At 35.0% G+C, this 17,272-nt stretch overlaps 3 protein-coding genes across 3 annotated transcripts in view; 2 read left to right on the top strand and 1 right to left on the bottom strand.

Moving 5' to 3' along the window:
• The window catches only part of HELRODRAFT_99753 (hypothetical protein), a 10,638-nt gene extending 4,780 nt beyond the window's left edge, over positions 1–5,858 (top strand). Inside the window, exons 11-17 of the mRNA XM_009019631.1 lie at positions 873–993; positions 1,613–1,792; positions 2,676–2,760; positions 3,103–3,147; positions 3,560–3,658; positions 3,808–4,058; positions 5,713–5,858. Of these exons, the coding sequence (XP_009017879.1) occupies positions 873–993; positions 1,613–1,792; positions 2,676–2,760; positions 3,103–3,147; positions 3,560–3,658; positions 3,808–3,901 (624 nt within the window). The 3' untranslated portion in view covers positions 3,902–4,058; positions 5,713–5,858. The remainder of the gene's footprint in view (positions 1–872; positions 994–1,612; positions 1,793–2,675; positions 2,761–3,102; positions 3,148–3,559; positions 3,659–3,807; positions 4,059–5,712) is intronic.
• An 8,200-nt stretch (positions 5,859–14,058) lies between these two features.
• Positions 14,059–15,987, top strand: HELRODRAFT_172977 (hypothetical protein; the record flags this gene model as incomplete). The annotated part of the gene is made up of 2 exons (XM_009019630.1): positions 14,059–14,309; positions 15,828–15,987. The coding sequence occupies 2 exons, from the start codon at positions 14,059–14,061 to the stop codon at positions 15,985–15,987; spliced, it is 411 nt and encodes a 136-aa protein (XP_009017878.1).
• Positions 15,988–16,301: 314 nt separating this feature from the next.
• Positions 16,302–17,186, bottom strand: HELRODRAFT_172976 (hypothetical protein; the record flags this gene model as incomplete). Its single annotated transcript, XM_009019629.1, has 1 exon — positions 16,302–17,186. One exon carries the CDS (start codon positions 17,184–17,186, stop codon positions 16,302–16,304), a length of 885 nt encoding a protein of 294 aa, XP_009017877.1.
• Between the last annotated feature and the right edge of the window lie 86 nt (positions 17,187–17,272).

Raw genomic sequence — 17,272 nt, 5'->3', positions numbered from 1 at the left:
AATCACACCATCATCCAATCACACCGTCATCCAATCACACCATCATCCAATCACACCATCATCCAATCTCACCATCATCCAATCACACCATCATCCAATCACACCATCATCCAATCACACCATCATCCAATCACACCATCATCCAATCTCACCATCATCCAATCACACCATCATCCACTCACACCATCATCCAATCACACCATCATCCAATCACACCATCATCCAATCTCACCATCATCCAATCACACCATCATCCAATCTCACCATCATCCAATCACACCATCATCCACTCACACCATCATCCAATCACACCATCATCCACTCACACTATCATCCAATCACACCATCATCCACTCACACCATCATCCAATCACACCATCATCCAATCACACCGTCATCCAATCACACCATCATCCAATCACATCATCATCCACTCACACCATCATCCAATCACACCGTCATCCACTCACACCATCATCCAATCACATCATCATCCACTCACACCATCATCCAATCACACCATCATCCACTCACACCATCATCCAATCACACCATCATCCAATCACACCGTCATCCAATCACACCATCATCCAATCACATCATCATCCACTCACACCATCATCCAATCACACCATCATCCAATCACACCATCATCCAATCACATCATCATCCACTCACACCATCATCCAATCACACCATCATCCAATCACACCATCATCCAATCACATCATCATCCACTCACATCTACTTATCAAGTTATTTATTTTGATTCTATGAAATGAAATACTCACGCACCGTCCTGTCATCGCCACCATCATTATCATGACCGTCATCTTCGCGATCATCATCACCACCATCATCATCATCACCAGTCGACCTTGACGGGTCACAGTGGTTATGTCTTGTCAGCGAAGTTCATGATGGATTCGAACAGGGTGGTGTCGGGTGGCAAGGATGGCATCTTGAAGCTCTGGGACCTCAAGAGCATCACATGTCTGTTTGTTTGTTTGTTGCATTACATTGTCTTGTATTGTATTGTATTGCATTGTATTGTATTGTATTGTATTGTATTTTGTCCTGGTTATGACATTAAACTGACCCTCACTGCCTTGTGAGTGATGTTGGATCATCAAAGGCTAGACCCACCGCTTATAACTGTGGTTGCGTAAGGAAGGGCGTCCTGCGTAAAAATTAGCCAAATAAATTACTTATGATGACAGAAGTGACAATGGCCCTCAGTATCCGGCAGAATGGCGTCGAGGGGTATTTCGGTTTCATCATAGGTAGCCAAACGGCAACCCCCGATCTCGGGGAAAATGTCGTCTAAACGTGTGTTGTTGTTTGTTGTTGTATTGTATTGTATTGTATTGTATTGTATTGTATTGCACTTGTTGAGGCTGATGGCTGGTTGAATGAGAACATGCAGAATAAACACTTATTTTCGTGATTGGGCACGTTGAATTAATGTATATAATGATAATAATAATAATAATGATGATGATGGTAGTGGTTGTGGTGTGATGATGATGGCAACGATGATAATGATGATAGATTTATTGTTACTTGATCGAAATTACTTGGCGTTAAATTGTTCAGCCATTATCACCACTAGGCATCAAATCATTTTTTGTGGGCTCCATGTGCACCGACCTGGTCACCCTGGACAGTTCAACGTTTATCAGCGGTCACTTCGACAACCTGGTCAGGTTTTGGGATATCAAATCTGACTCACCGAAGGAGTTGAAGTCTGTTGAGATGTCAGACAAAATCACCTCGCTTGACCTCTCGCCCGGTTTCATTTTTGTTTTCATCAGTTTGATGTTTGTTCGTTATCTCATATATTGTGAGGAAGATTTATTAGGGCTAGTCGCTCAGAATAATTTTTCTCAAAGAAAGAATTATTCCCAGCACTAATTTCCAGCACTTCAAACGCTTCCAACCTTCCTTTTTTTCATCTGAATTCATTTGAACTGATTGCTGACGACGACGGATGTTGTGTGCGTGGTGGAATAAAAATTGTACAAATAGTGGTACATCTGCAATCAAATTCGTCGTCCTCATTCAACCAATCCATCATAAAGAGTCGCAAAATTTGGGAAGTAGACGAAGATGAATTGTTATCGCACGTGTCTTGATGTGTTTGAGATGGTGCAAGTTTGCTTGAGTGGATGCCATGGTGGCCAGTGCACTACTTTTGATAGGGAAGCGTAGAGAAAGTTCATGAAGCTTGAAGATTAAGGGATTTGTTAACTGTTTGAGAAATAAATGAATACTTTTGTTTAGTAACCAGGATAGAATTAATTACGATCAACTATGATCCTGACCATTCAAATAGTGTTACTATAATATTTTATTTAAGCAACATAAGCGCTCATTTTTTACTCCTGCGGCGTTATATTAACGAATAGACATGAAATATGAATGCAGGAAGCACTGTATCAACATGAAATGAGTGAATGATGTTGATTGACAGACAGGAAGCATTTGTTGGTCACATGAAATGAATGAATTATGTTAATTGGCAGGCAGGAAGCACTGTATCAACATGAAATGTATGAATTATGTTAATTGGCAGGCAAGAAGCACTGTATCAACATGAAATGAATGAATTATGTTAATTGACTGACAGGAAGCACTGTATCAATATGAAATGAATAAATTATGTTAATTGACAGACAGGAAGCATTTGTTGGTCAGCACGAAGGACAACGCCATCCATCTCATTGATGTCAGGAAAACAGCAATCGTCAACAATTTCCAGTAAGTTTTAAATGACTATCTTCACGTATTCACCATCATACAGACAAACACCTCCATACATTTCATCACACACCCACCATCACACACAACCACCCACCATCGCATACCCATCATCACATCGAAATGGATGTTTGCTCTTTTTATCATCGTAAAATTTTCCAATTCTTGCGTTAATATTATTGTTTATTGTTCTTATTTTATTAACACAATAAATATTTCGGTTAATTCAAATTAAATTTTATTTAAATGATATCAATCATTCAATCAATCAATCAGTCAATCAATCAGTCAATTAATCAGTCAACCAATTGATCAATCAATCCACTGAACTTTCCACAACAGAGCTCCTGGCTTCCTGACCCACAACTGCAACAAAGCCGTCTTCAGGTTACATTCCCTGATGCAACTCTTCCTTATGTTCTCATGCTGTCATCATAACCTACCTATAGCATCTATTCCATTACATACATAAATATTTCAAGTGCCATTAAATTTTTATTAGTTACACACTAAAGAGCAAAACTTCAGAAATGCCTTCAATAGTCCAAAGTGTTGAAACGAAAATTTGTTGATAAGTTATAAGCGATCATCGTGTTGTTAAACGTCTGCTGCATATGCATTGTTTGTATATTATTGTATGTTGTGGCCGTGTCACCTTAGCCTTCATGCATACAATAATGAAGTTATTTAATTCTTTATATATGTACTATAAATTAATGATGAAATTAATTTTTTTCCATCTAATCTACCGGATTTTCGACCTGATACTTCATTTGATCCACCTCTTCCGCCTGACCAGTCCCGATGGCAACTTCATAGGAGCGGGCTCTCTCAACGGGGGCATCTTCATTTGGGACGTCAACGAAAATAAACTGAATTCCACTGCCAAGGGTCATACGTTAGTCAATTCTTATTATCTGTTGTGGTGGCATCATATGTGATCTTTTGTTGTGCTGACGATATATATAATCTTCTGTTAATAAATTTAATTAGTTTTCCATCGAAACATCAATGCGAACACATCTCCACACCGACACAAATGTACAGCGATGCAGTGTACGCTGTGGCCTGGAGTCCCAATGGAAGAAACTTCATTTCCTGTGGCAAGAATAAATCCGTGGTGTCCTGGACGGATATCTAATCTTCAGCTAAAGGCCGCATAATTTGATATGCAGAAAAATTATATTTACACGCATACTTATCTATGATTTCATCGGTGTTGATATTTTATCTAACAGCGCTTGCTTCTATTCGTCTTTAGTATTACTACTTTCATTTTGACCTATGTACAGTGCAATGACTCAGGGGTTTCGAAAGTGGCGGCAGAACATATAAAAGCGAGTGGGGTGATAGGAATTGAAGTTATGATGAGAATTGCTAACAGTATGTTTGATGATGAAGGTATACCTGAGGATTGGCGACACAGTGTGTTGGTGCCGTTGTATAAGGGCAAAGGAGATGTGAGAGATTGTGGGTCATATAGGGGTGTGAAATTACTAGAGCACGGAATGAAGGTAGTGGAGAGGGTGCTTGAGAGGAGGTTGAGAAGTATGGTGACAGTTAATGAAATGCAGTGTGGGTTTATGCCTGGTAGGGGAACGGTGGATGCGTTGTTCATGGTGAGAATGTTGCAGGAGAATTATAGAAAGAAGAAACGAAGATTGTACATGTGTTTTGTGGATCTAGAAAAGGCTTTTGATCGAGTACCGAGGAAGGTCATTGAATGGGCGTTGAAGAAGAAAGGAGTGAATGAAAGACTTGTTAAAGCTGTGATGCAGCTGTATGAAGGGGCAAAGACAAAGGTGAGGGTTGGAAGGGGGATGTCGGACGCTTTTAGTGTTAAGGTAGGAGTGCATCAAGGATCAGTGTTATCACCGTTTCTGTTTGCAATTGTGATGGATGTTGTGTGTGGAAACATAATGGAGGGGTTGTTATTTGAGATTTTGTATGCAGATGATTTAGTCTTGATGGCTGATAGCATGGAAGAATTGCAGTTAAAATTTGACAGATGGAAAAGTGTTATTGAAAAGAAAGGGTTAAAAGTTAATATTGGTAAGACGAAGGTAATGGTGAGTGGGGAAGGTGGGGAGCGAGTGATAAGTAAAATAGACCCCTGTGGGGTATGTGACAGGAGAGTGAAGGCTAACTCGGTGTTGTGTATAGGATGTCAGAAATGGGTGCATAAGAGATGTAGTGGTTTGAGGGGGGCACTGAAAAAGGTGGAAGGCACGTTCAAATGTAAGAAATGTGTTCATGGTGTGATTAATAGGACGGACGCAAGGACGGGGTTGAGTGGTGGTATTGAAAGAGTGGAAAGCTTTGTTTACTTAGGGGATAAGCTGAATGCGGATGGAGGATGTTTGAGCGCAGTTACGGCTAGAGTTCGTGTGGGATGGATGAAATTTAGGGAACTGGGTGGGGTATTGTGTGGAAAGAAATGGTCAGTGAAGATGAAAGGGAGGGTATATAAAGAATGTGTGAGAGCAGCGATGGTATATGGTGGTGAAACTTGGGTGTTGAGGAGAGAGGAGGAAAGTGTACTGCAGAGGGCTGAAAGAGCTATGGCGAGGATGATGTGTGGGGTTAAAGTGAAGGATAGGAGGAGTAGTACAGAGCTGATGTCAATGATGGGACTGAATGAGGACATTGTGACATTGATAAGGAGATCGAGATTGCGGTGGTATGGACATGTGTTGAGAAGGGATGAAAGGGTCGGGATTAGGCGAGCGTTGGAGTTCGAGGTTGAAGGAGTGGTAGGAAGGGGTCGTCCGCGATTGGGATGGAGAGAGCAGGTGGAGAAGGACAGGGTGAAAGCGGGGTTGCGTGATACTGAGGCGAGTGACAGATGTGGATGGCGTCGAGGGATATTTCGGTTTCATCATAGGTAGCCAAACGGCAACCCCCGATCTCGGGGAAAATGCCGTCTAAACGTGTGTTGTTGTACAGTGCAATGACAATTTCAAAATCTTTAATTTTAATAGTGGAATTTTAATTACAACGACTCTTGCTCCGCCAAGTTTTTATTGTTTTATATTTATTGGTTTTCGTCTGTAAATAATTTATTTTATGAAATTTACTTATCAAATGTTTCAGCTGAATTCCGATCGACCATTCGCGTACTTCATTACATTTTTCGTATTGAACATTTCAAATTTAAATTGAGGTTAGTAGAGTGCATTGTTAGCGAGTGGGACCTATCAGACATGCGATCACAACAACGAACCAAAATGAACGAAGCACAAGTGGGGAAAATTTTGTAGGAGGTTTCTGTACGATTGCATGAATTGTCCCTGAAACATTCCAAATCTTATTAAAGTTCCAAGATAGCAGTAATTATATATTTAAAAAAGCTTCTTTTATAGTGCTTTAATTTGCTAACTAATAAAAATTATTATAAAGTTTTTCTAACTTGGAAAGTATGCGTAAGCAAGTTATTTGATTAGTTTTGAATAAAAATGAAGTTTTATTGAATTTTAAGAATCTTTTTTGCAAAAAAAGCTAATTGGGTTTTTATTAGAAGATATGTAAAAGAGAAGAGCAGTCAGCAGGAACAGCTGGTAACACATTCAACTCCATTTTATTCAAGTGCACAAGTCTGAATTAATTTTAAAAGGAGTCAAATGTTGTAGAGAAAATAAATACAATTTGTGACAGTGATTGCGCGAACACTAAGATTCGCTTTCCGTCTAATACAGAGCAGTGTGCTGTGCATGCATGGAGCGTATCATAGATGTGTAGAGATTATTGATTTTCAGAGGTGAGTGGTTGGATGCATGCATTTCATTCACTGCTACGTCTGAACGAGTTTTGTTGGAAGAATAATACACTATATAAATACATGACAACATTTTTTCAAGTGTTGTATTACTTGCTTTCCTGTAATCGTGTTCATAGATGGGTTTAAATTACAATTTTATTTTAGTTACCGCTCATACGGAAGCTTCATTGGAATAATTCTTACAACATTGACAAGCAAACAACGTTGAAAATATTTTAATACGCGTTGTATATGCATACATATAATATAAATATATATGTATATAAATAAATATATGATTTCAAATTGTTGCATACGCAAGCGGTGTTTTAATTTTTGAAAAAGTTTTTGAAAGTTTTTCTTATTTGTAGCGATACACCAACGTGAATGTATCACTTACAAATACGTATACTAGAATACATATACTCTGTGTAAGTTCATCTAGGGTTGGGATACGGCTGCAAAGAGATATTTGCTGATGTTGTTTCATTGCAACGAGATGCGCTTTATAAAAAATAGACTTGAAAAAATGATTGAGTGGGTGCAGCCTGACAAGCGCCGCCTCTTTGTGACGCTGGTGGTCGTGGCCCTCGTCGAAATCGTCATCGCATTCATCGTCATCAACAAAGAACATTCTCCTTCAAACTCGAGCAACCAACTCCACACTGCACAAGTTATTTAACACTGCTGCTTCACAAACACGTAAATTATTTCATCTTACTCAATTTTTAGCATGTATCTAACATGATTGTTAAAGTTTTATTAAATTAATATTACTTTAAAAAAGAACAATCTGTTACATTGTTATTTTCAAAATATATGAAACATTTGTTAAAAGAATATCCTTATAATTTTCATCCTTATTTTTACAGGAGCAACGAATGAAGATGTTTCAATGGGTTAGAAATAGAAACTGAGAATGCAGCAAACTATTTCTGCTCCCAGTCTCAACAGTCAAAAACGATCAGAAAATAAATTTCGTTGTTTTTCTGATAGGATCTGATCAACCAATCAACTTTCAGTCGGTTCATTATCCTCCTAGTCAGCCTCATATTAGCTTGAAATAATAGAAACACTTTAATTCTCTGATGACATGAGCGGTGAGCCAGCTGTTTGACAAGAAAATTGAGAAAACTAGATGAACATGAGCATCATAACTTATGGTTTTATGATTTATATCATTACCGTGATAACAATTGAATTAGTGATGCATGTTGTGTGATGATACTGATTATGATGATAATAATAACTAACTCCATATTTCCCTTGTGCCAACCAACAATCACACGAAATTTTCTAAATTACTAACTGCCGTTGAACGCAAATTTTGAGCATATTACATATTTTTCTAAAATTTTATTTATTTTTATTTATTCAAAATTTATTCCAAACCAAATTATTGCAAGCTAATATAAACAAAGAAAAGAGCAATTAAATGAATTTCGAAGACCAAATAAACGATTACTTGTAAAAGCCACCTCGTTAACATCAACCGTACATGAGGAAAGTAATTAGATTAAGCAAGTTTATAAACAGAATATTCACAATATTTGTATAAAATAAATGAATTCGATGAAACTTATACAAACGGACGAACATTGAATGAACAAGTTGACCGAAGTTATGTAATAATTCGATTAAGAATAATACTTATCAATGTTAATGATTAGAGTACAAAAGAAAATTAATATTACGATTGGACGAATCGAGCGAGGCGAGATCGAGGATAATAGATATAAAAGTTAATAATACTAACGACAAGAATTAATGATATTAATATTTTTAACGAAAAAAAATTCTACTATGTGAACAGAACACAAATAAATAACAAATATTAACACATGAAATGTAATAGCCATATGAATTAATCTAATATCTGAATAATGAGTATTAAGGCAAATTAGAAAAGAAAAACACATAAAGCAAATTGAATAAAAGATAATTTTTACAAGGGGATCATAAGTAAGTAGAAACTTAGTTTTTTAAAACAAAAAATATTATTAATCTCTTCAATGTCCGATGGAATGACGTTGTCGCAGAGTTTTGGTCCAGTGAACAGTAAACTGGTACAAAAAATAAGTGACTTGTGAGGGTAATTGTAGAACGTATTTTGTTGACGTGTTGGCCTAATGTTCATCAAGGAGGTGGGGCTCAGACTGTTTTTGAAATACGATGGCAGCAGATTATGGACAAATTTTAAAACAAAAATTAAAACGAAGAATGCATTAATTTATTTTATAGTCATAATCTTGATTTCTGGAAACAGATGAGTAACGTGAGAGCCCTGTTTTAATATAATAATAATAATAATAATAATAATAATAATAATAATGTCATTTAAAAGCGCCCTATGCATAGCGTCAGAGGCGCCCGAATAAACAAATGTCAGCACTGCCACCAAAGGCCTGTTCAAACAGATGCTGCCTCAATCGCTTTTTAAACGTTTCTATTGATGATTGGTGACGGATGATGAGTGGCAAACTGTTCCATATTGATAGTGAGCAATGTGAGAAGCCTTTATTGACGAGAGATGATGTATTGACTGGTTGATGCAGTTGCAATGACGACGGCAGACGAAGGTGATGGCGATGATTAACAGATGAGCGAAGGCGAATGAGTTTGTGTTGTGTTGAGTTGAAAACTATTCTAGCAAATCTCTTTAGCACGACGAACATAGGATGAATTAAATTGGCAGGTGCATTGTCCCAAACTATGTTGCAGTACGAAACTGTAATAGATAAAGATAGAGATCAATGCGTTCTTATTTAATTTCGTTCATAGTAGGTAAATTAGGCCCACATATTTGTTGGTCTTGTTAATTATAGACAAAATGCGTTTTGTCAAAATAAGTTACTTTTTAGAAATATTCCAAAAAATTGATCGAATCTGTTTTAGGTAACAAAGCATTACTCAAGGTAAGGTGAAGATCTGAATGCGCATTGGTAAGTATTTTGGGGCCCAATTTCATGTAGGAACATATTGATGCATTGATCACAAGTCTGTTTTATATAAACCAGCTTTCAAATTTTTGTAGTTTATTATTGATTTTATCAATGTTGGACTAGAGGAAAAAAAATATTTGTATCATTTGCATACAGTATGCAATTCAAGATGGAAGAGACTTCAGGCAGATCATTGATGAATATAATGATGGATGCTTAAGGTACTCCACAGTCTACTGGAAGTTTATCTGATTTGACCTCTTTCAAAAATACATAATGAGATCTATTTTTTGAGTAACTAAAAAACCAGTCGTTAGATATCCTTCTGATTCCGTAATGATCAAGTTTTTTTTAAACAGAAGATAGTGATTTATTGGATCAAATGTTTTTTTTTAAGTCAATGAAAATACCTAAAGTTAACTTTAGATTATGTTACTAGATACTTTCTTGAATAGTTCAGCAATGGCTAGTTCAGTAGAATGGGCATTTTAAAATCCATATTGATTACTTGACAAAATGTTTAAACGTTATAAAAATGAAGTCAGTTTAAGAGTCATAACTTTTTCCAGGATTTTAGAGAATGGCGAGAGTAAAGAGATAGATCGATAATTATCAGCATTATCTCTATCAACTTTTTTTAAATGGGTACTATTTTTGCCAATTTGAAAACATTAGGGAATAGACCAGTACATAAAGGGACATTCCAGACATGCGTTATTGGTATAGTTAGTTCATTGATTAACAATTTAGCTGTCTGCATGTTGAGACCGTTGTGAGATGATGACTTATTTGCTTTAAAATTTTTGATAACGTTGTAAATTTCCGATTGACTAACACAATTCATGTAAAGGGAGTGACAATTTGATTTAGTGAGTATTTAAATTCGCTCAGTAGCACCATGTTCAAAACTTTGCTGTAACGTATTAAGGGTATCCACGAAATTTCTTTTGAGAATGTTGCAGATGTCTTTTTTATCAGAAAATTTACTATCGTTGAAATTCAAATATTCTATGTTTGGAGATGGTTTGTTGATGTTAAGTGTATCATTAATTAAGCGCCATTTGGTTTTAAAATCAGTGTTAAGTTGATTTAATTTATTTTCAAAGAATTAGCTCTCAGCAAGGCTCTTGGATTTTGTAAAGTTATTTCTGGCTGCTTTATATTTAACTAAGTTAGCTACACTTAAAAATTTTGTGAGTCTGGAATATATTTTGTTTTTCAATTTAAGTTGTTGTAGCAGATTATAGTTGAACCAAGGTTTTTTGAATTTTGATGAAAATGATTTAATTTTATTGCTGTTATCATGGATCATCATAAATATATATATATAATTGATTATAGATAATCAAATCTTTTCTGGGTTTGCGAAATCCATGGTTTATTCGACATCGTGTTGTGGACTTTTTAATCACGAAATTTTTTGTTATAAACTAAAAACTTAACTTAAGTATTGAAAAATTTTGCAGCATTCGTCGACATTATTTTCAAAAGAAAGTGTTCCCAAGTAATTTGTGATAGGTAAAGCCTGATTTGTTTTTTTTATTCTTTAAAAAATCAGGATCTGGCAGACGCAGAAACTGTAACAACATGCAAGGCAGTAGTACAAATTTAAACAAATAAGTGAGTAAATAAATACAAAAAGTGAGGAAGAAAAATGTTAAAACATGAAAAATGAAATATGTTAGAAAAAATAAATAATAATAATAAAATAAATAAACGAAAAGTAATTGACAATGAAATATAAAAAGAAGTAACGGCAAATTAATAGACTAGATGATGACTTAGTGAGTTAGTGAAGTGATCGATAATTAAAAACTAGATCTGTGAATGATAAAGTTCTAATGAGTATTAATGTTTGATGGTGTGCTGTGAGGTGATCGATAAATAAAAACTAGTTCTGTAATGATAAAGTTTTAGTGAGTATTAATATGTTTCAGGTGTCTTGTGATGAAGGTCTTTTCCTGGTATATAAATTGGGCGACGACTTGATAGTTATGTTTGCACTGACGAAGGTTGTGTGTTGTAGCTTTAATTGGTGGTAGTAGAGGATGGACGACGTGGTTGTTGTTATTTGTTACTTTCTTGAACAGTCTTGAAGTCTTGAATCGAGTGACGGTAGGATATGATGCAGGTAGATAGTTGAAGCGAATTAGTTTTTTGATGAGAGATTGTAGTTGCTGAAGTTGTTGTTGTGTAGCAAAACCAGACCAGGAGGGAGCTGCATATTTGATGCGTGAGATGATGAGTGATTCAGTGATGTCAAATCAGGCCCGGAACTAGGGGGGGCAAGCGCCCCGGGCGGCAAATTTTAGGGGCGGCAAATTTTAGACATTTTTTAAAAATTTGAAAAATTTATTCGCATTTGTTATAATATGGATGATGGATCAAAGTAAATTTGATTTTTTTATATTACTCATTTTTAATTTTTTTTAAATTATTTTGGTTTGTTTTTTTCTATGTAAAGATTAAAATATAAACGCAAATATTATGAGCAGAATCTTTATCTTATTTCTTATTTTTAATCTTTCCCTTATTTGATTTAAAATCACGCCGCGAAAAATATCGTATAGTATAGTAGATTAGTTTAGTCGTTTTCATGTTCGAAAATAAAAATGGATGGCAGAAAAAAACTTAGAAAAAAACACTAACGCCAAAATTAGAAACGTTATTCAACAAATCTAATGTTAATGTTAGTATTATAGTGGATAGTGATAAAGAGGGTTCAAAAGAAAAATCAGGTAAATATTTTTATTATTTCAAATTTTATTAATTGAATAATGGAACATTATGCACAATGTGTATTAATTATGAATCCTTTTGAATAAAATAATATTTTTAAATATTTCGTATTTAGATGACATGGAAGCTAAAGAAGAGATCAAGGAGAAAGTATTTTGGTTCAACTTCAATCCAACAAATGAAACTGTAGAAGAATTATTACCTCAACAAGACCCCACAACTAGTCTTCAAAAGACATCTAAGTTCCCTTTTGATTTCAGTGATCCTGGTTCATGGCCACAAAGTTTTTCTGATTCAGAAAGATGTTTCATAACAAAAATGAGATTTGAAAATTTAACTGAACCAAATTTGAGTAACAGTAGCCGAGAAGGACGCAATTTAACCAAAGACTGGTTTTATAAAGTTCTCAAAAATGGAGAAAAAATGAAAAGATCATGGTTAGCCTATAGTGAAAGTAATAAAGCTCTCTATTGTATTCCCTGCAGACTGTTTCCACACTTAGCTTCAAATCAAATGTCTTCTTTAGCTAAAGAAAAAGGACTTACCAATTGGAAAAAACTTAATGAAAAGTTGCCTGAACATGAAAATTCATCTAACCACAAACTTTGCTTTTGCTCTTGGAAAACATTAGAATCTTGTTTAGTAAATGGAAGTATTGATGCAGAACTCCAAGATCAGATCCAACAAGAAGAGTTGCATTGGAAAGCGGTATTGCGCTGTATTGTAGATGCTATTCTATTCTTGGCAAAACAAGGAAGTCCATTTCGAGGAACTAAAGAAAATTGTGATTTCAGCAACCCATCTAATGGAAAGTTCTTGAATACAGTTGAACTTATTTCGCATTATAATGTTCCTCTTCAACAACACATTGAGCGGCATAAGAATGGACAAATATCCTATTTTTCACATAAAATACAAGATGAGTTTTTAGAAATTATTGCTAATAACATAAAGCAAGGAATAATACAAGACATTTTGGATGCAAAATATTTTTCTTTAATATTTGACTGCACTCCGGATATCAGTCACAGCGAACAAATGACACAAGTAGTTCGTTACGTCAAAAAAGATACAACTGAAATAGAAGAAAGTTTTATTGATTTTTTTAAAGTTAGTGTCAAAACAGGTGAAGGTCTCAGTCAAGAAATTTTGAAAAAATTAGATGCAGATGGACTTAACTTGAAGAATTGTAGGGGGCAATCGTATGACAATGGAGCAAATATGGCTGAAAAATATAAAGGAGTCCAGTCCAGATTATTGCAGAAAAACCATCTGCCATATTTTGTTCCATGTGCTGCACACTCTCTCAATTTAGTTGGTGCTAATGCAGCTAGTGCTACTGTCCAGGCTCAGAATTTTTTTGGAACTTTGAACAGCTTGTATTCTTTTTTTGCACTTTCAACTTCACGTTGGGAAGTTCTCAAAGAAAATGTGCCGATAACATTAAAACCTGAAAGCAAAACAAGATGGTCTGCAAGATTAGATGCAGTCGAAGCTGTATATAAACATTATAGTAAAGTTCTGCAGACTCTAGAAGATCTTAAGAACTATGATTTCTCAACTCCTCAAACTGTGAATGAGGCCAGCTCTCTTTTGAAAAATATTCAAAAACTTGAATTTATCGTGATGGTTAGATTTTGGCATGCATTGTTAGAAAAGATTAACCATGTAAACGAATTTTTACAAAAAAAAGATTTAACAGTTGATTTGGCTGCCCGAAACCTCAAAGGTCTTTTGACACTTATGAAGTTTTGCAGAGAGTCTGCACCATCTGAGGCCATTGCTGAGGGTAAATTGTTAGCAAAAATGAATAATCTAACATCTGCATTTTCAGAAAAGAGACCAAGAATGAAAAGAAAAATGGCTGATGAATTGTGCAATGATGAAGCTCTGACAAGTGTTGAAAATATGTACCAAGTGACTATGTTAGAAATCATTAACAGAGTGATTACAGAACTTAATGACAGATTTGAATCTTTGAATAATGTAAACAGTATGTTTGGGTTTTTGAGTGGTGTTAAAATTGAAGAAATGCAGACAGCAGATCTAAAAATTAAAGCCGAAAATTTGGCAAATATATACTCAGCTGATCTCAACATTGATGAATTCATGTTTGAAATAGAAAGTTTTAAGCATCACGCTTTGACAGTTGACAAAAGTTTAAAAAAAGCCACATCAAAAGAAATGCTAAGTCTCGTTTATAAAAATAAATTAGAAGAAGGCTACCCTAACATCACTACTGCATTGAGAATCTTTCTCACGTTGCCTGTCACAGTGTCATCTGGAGAACGAAGTTTCAGTAAACTCAAAATCATCAAAAACTACATGAGAAGTACAATGGGACAGGGGAGACTTTCCAGTTTAAGCATAATTTCAATTGAACACAAACGAGCATCTCTTATCAATTTTGATGATATAATCAATACATTTGCAGCTAAAAAAGCTAGAAAGATTTGTTTCTAATATAATATAATATAATATACGAAACAATTACTTGATAAGTTGACAAATGACATTGTTTGTAATACAAAGTTTTTCAATTTTTCACGTTTTATAACTATAATATAGTTGTTTTTTTTATGTCAAGTATCTGTGTTAACATGTATATTGATATGTCCATAAATAAAACATTTTATTAAGAAACATGTAATATGTAATTTAAAAAAATGCATTTATACACCTTACGGTAGTAGCATAATAACGTCGTGGGGGGGGGGCGGCACACTGATTTTTGCCCCCCCCTGGAAAATACCCTAGTTCCGGCCCTGTGTCAAATAATTTGATGCCTCTGAGACCATGTTTTGAGTGCATGAAATGTTTGAAAGCCTTTTGTGATGATGTGATTGATATGAGGCGCTATATTGAGTGTGGAGGTGAATGTGATGCCTAATATTTTTAATTGATTTGTGCGGGTGATTGATGGGCGTTCAGGAGGTAATGTTTGGTTGATTACTTTCTTAGTAAATCCGTGGCTAAATTTTTCTACGGCTTTGTGCTCGACATCTATATTATTAATAGTGCAGAAAATTGGGAAATGGTCGGAGAAATCAGATTTGACACCACATTAATAAGGTTGGTGATTATTGGTTAATATATGTAGGTAAATTATTTAACGGAGAGAATTTGTGATGATAAATAATATCTTCAAAATTGAATAAAATAAATGACAATCGTGAGGGATTAAATTAAATGTAGTTGAAGTTAGGAATAGTCACGTGTAAGCCACGTCGAAGTTTCAGATATTTTAACATGTTATAATTATGAGAGACATAGAGAATGGCTTGGTACATATGATTAGCAACGAATATATAACCATCTAGAAATACTTCAAACACAGACACACAGGACAACTTTGCAGACATTCCAACTTTGCAGCCAAGATTTAAACAAAAAAAATCAAAACTTTTTATAAACACTCAAATGAAAATACAAAAAACAAAGATTGCCAAGATGTATTTGTTATCAAATTTTTAACATTGCCATTATCCTGGTCGGACTCAGTGGCAGATTAAAGGATCCGGGAGACCCGCTATGAACATACATGTTAAGTTTAGCCTATATATGTTAATGACTCGTAAACTAATTGTCGGCATGCATAAAAAACATTGTTTTAAAAAAAAATTCGGCAGAAAACTGTACTACCAGATATTTGATTCTAAATGGTCACAGTCGATGTTTTTGGCTCTTCCTCGTAAAAACTGTGATCCAAATTTGGCGACAAGTCTGGATCCAACTCTGCCGGCGGTCGGACTAGCATTACCAACAACGCAATCGAATGCATGTACATAAAGGAACACGTTATTATTGCAGCATGCATATAGAACAAATTGAAGGTGACGTCATAAATTTGCGCAACAGTCAATGTTACTATCAGACTTAGTAAGTGTTAGTTAACTCGTTCATGACAATTTTCTGGTATCATGCGCAACATCATTCAATGAACTTATTATTTATTTTATTTATAAAACACAAATTTGAAAGACAATAATTAGATGATCATTTAATTGATATAAGTGTTAAACGAAAATTTTAAATCACAAAACTAAAAAAGAAACCCAGAAAAATAGATTTTGTTATTAATAAAAGAAATCTAAACATATAATTTAATCGTAAAAATAAATTGGTACATCAACATGTTTCTGCATATTCTTCAGGCAATCGGTCAACATATCAACCTCATATTCCCTCGCCAAAACAGGATCGTGCTGTAACATCCAGCTTAAACAGCTGTGATAAATTTCAAAATCTAATCTATCAAACGGTGCGTTTGGAAATGAATTGTAATTGATCTGGCTATGATACAAATTCGGTTCATTGTTTAGATATTCATCATTTGTAACTGGTGAGCAATAATTGTGTGGACTGCAAAAGTTTGCAGATAGGTACATTACGTCATTTTCCGTGAAAAAAGCGTTTGAAATGTTGCTGTCTTGATTATCCGAAAAAGCATCAACGCCTACAGGTTGGGAGATGCCTAAACGGCGCATGTAAGGTTTCCTTTGCGGTTTTGAACGATTTATTTGAAAAGTTTTGACGCTATCAGGTCTGCTTCTCAGCGATCTTCTCCAGTTCACAGATGATGGCAAGTTCAGATAGCTTTCATCTATTTTGTCTTTTAAGGCATTCAATTTCATTTGCTTCCTTCTCGTTAGAACAAATTTCAACAAGTCTTGACGATACCGCTTGAAGTATTCATGAGAAAATTCAAAAATGTCATCACTAATTAATTTCCAACTGAATCCGTAAGCTCGCATTTGTCTTCTGAAGTTGGCGAAGTTTGGAATTTCAACTAAGTACGGATGCAGAAACATGATCTGCTCTTCAAAACACGACGAGTCAACTGAAATTGCATTTCCATTTGGAGTCCAAGTGATTAAACCTAAATTTAAGTTTGCAGCATCAAAGAGTTTGTAAGGAAAAATCAAAAGCGTTTCTTCTAAACTATTTTTCGACGATTTGCAATCGGGAGAACTGAATATGTCATGCATTACAGATTATAAAAATATAATTCAGCTATAATCGTGTGAAACAGACGTTTAAATTAAATTTTGTTCATAACCAAAGACTTCAAATA

This window comes from Helobdella robusta, assembly GCF_000326865.2.
Source record: "Helobdella robusta unplaced genomic scaffold HELROscaffold_25, whole genome shotgun sequence".
Classification (NCBI taxonomy): domain Eukaryota; kingdom Metazoa; phylum Annelida; class Clitellata; order Rhynchobdellida; family Glossiphoniidae; genus Helobdella; species Helobdella robusta.
Note: the sequence above shows the minus strand (reverse complement) of the source record. Positions and strands in the feature narration are given on the sequence as shown.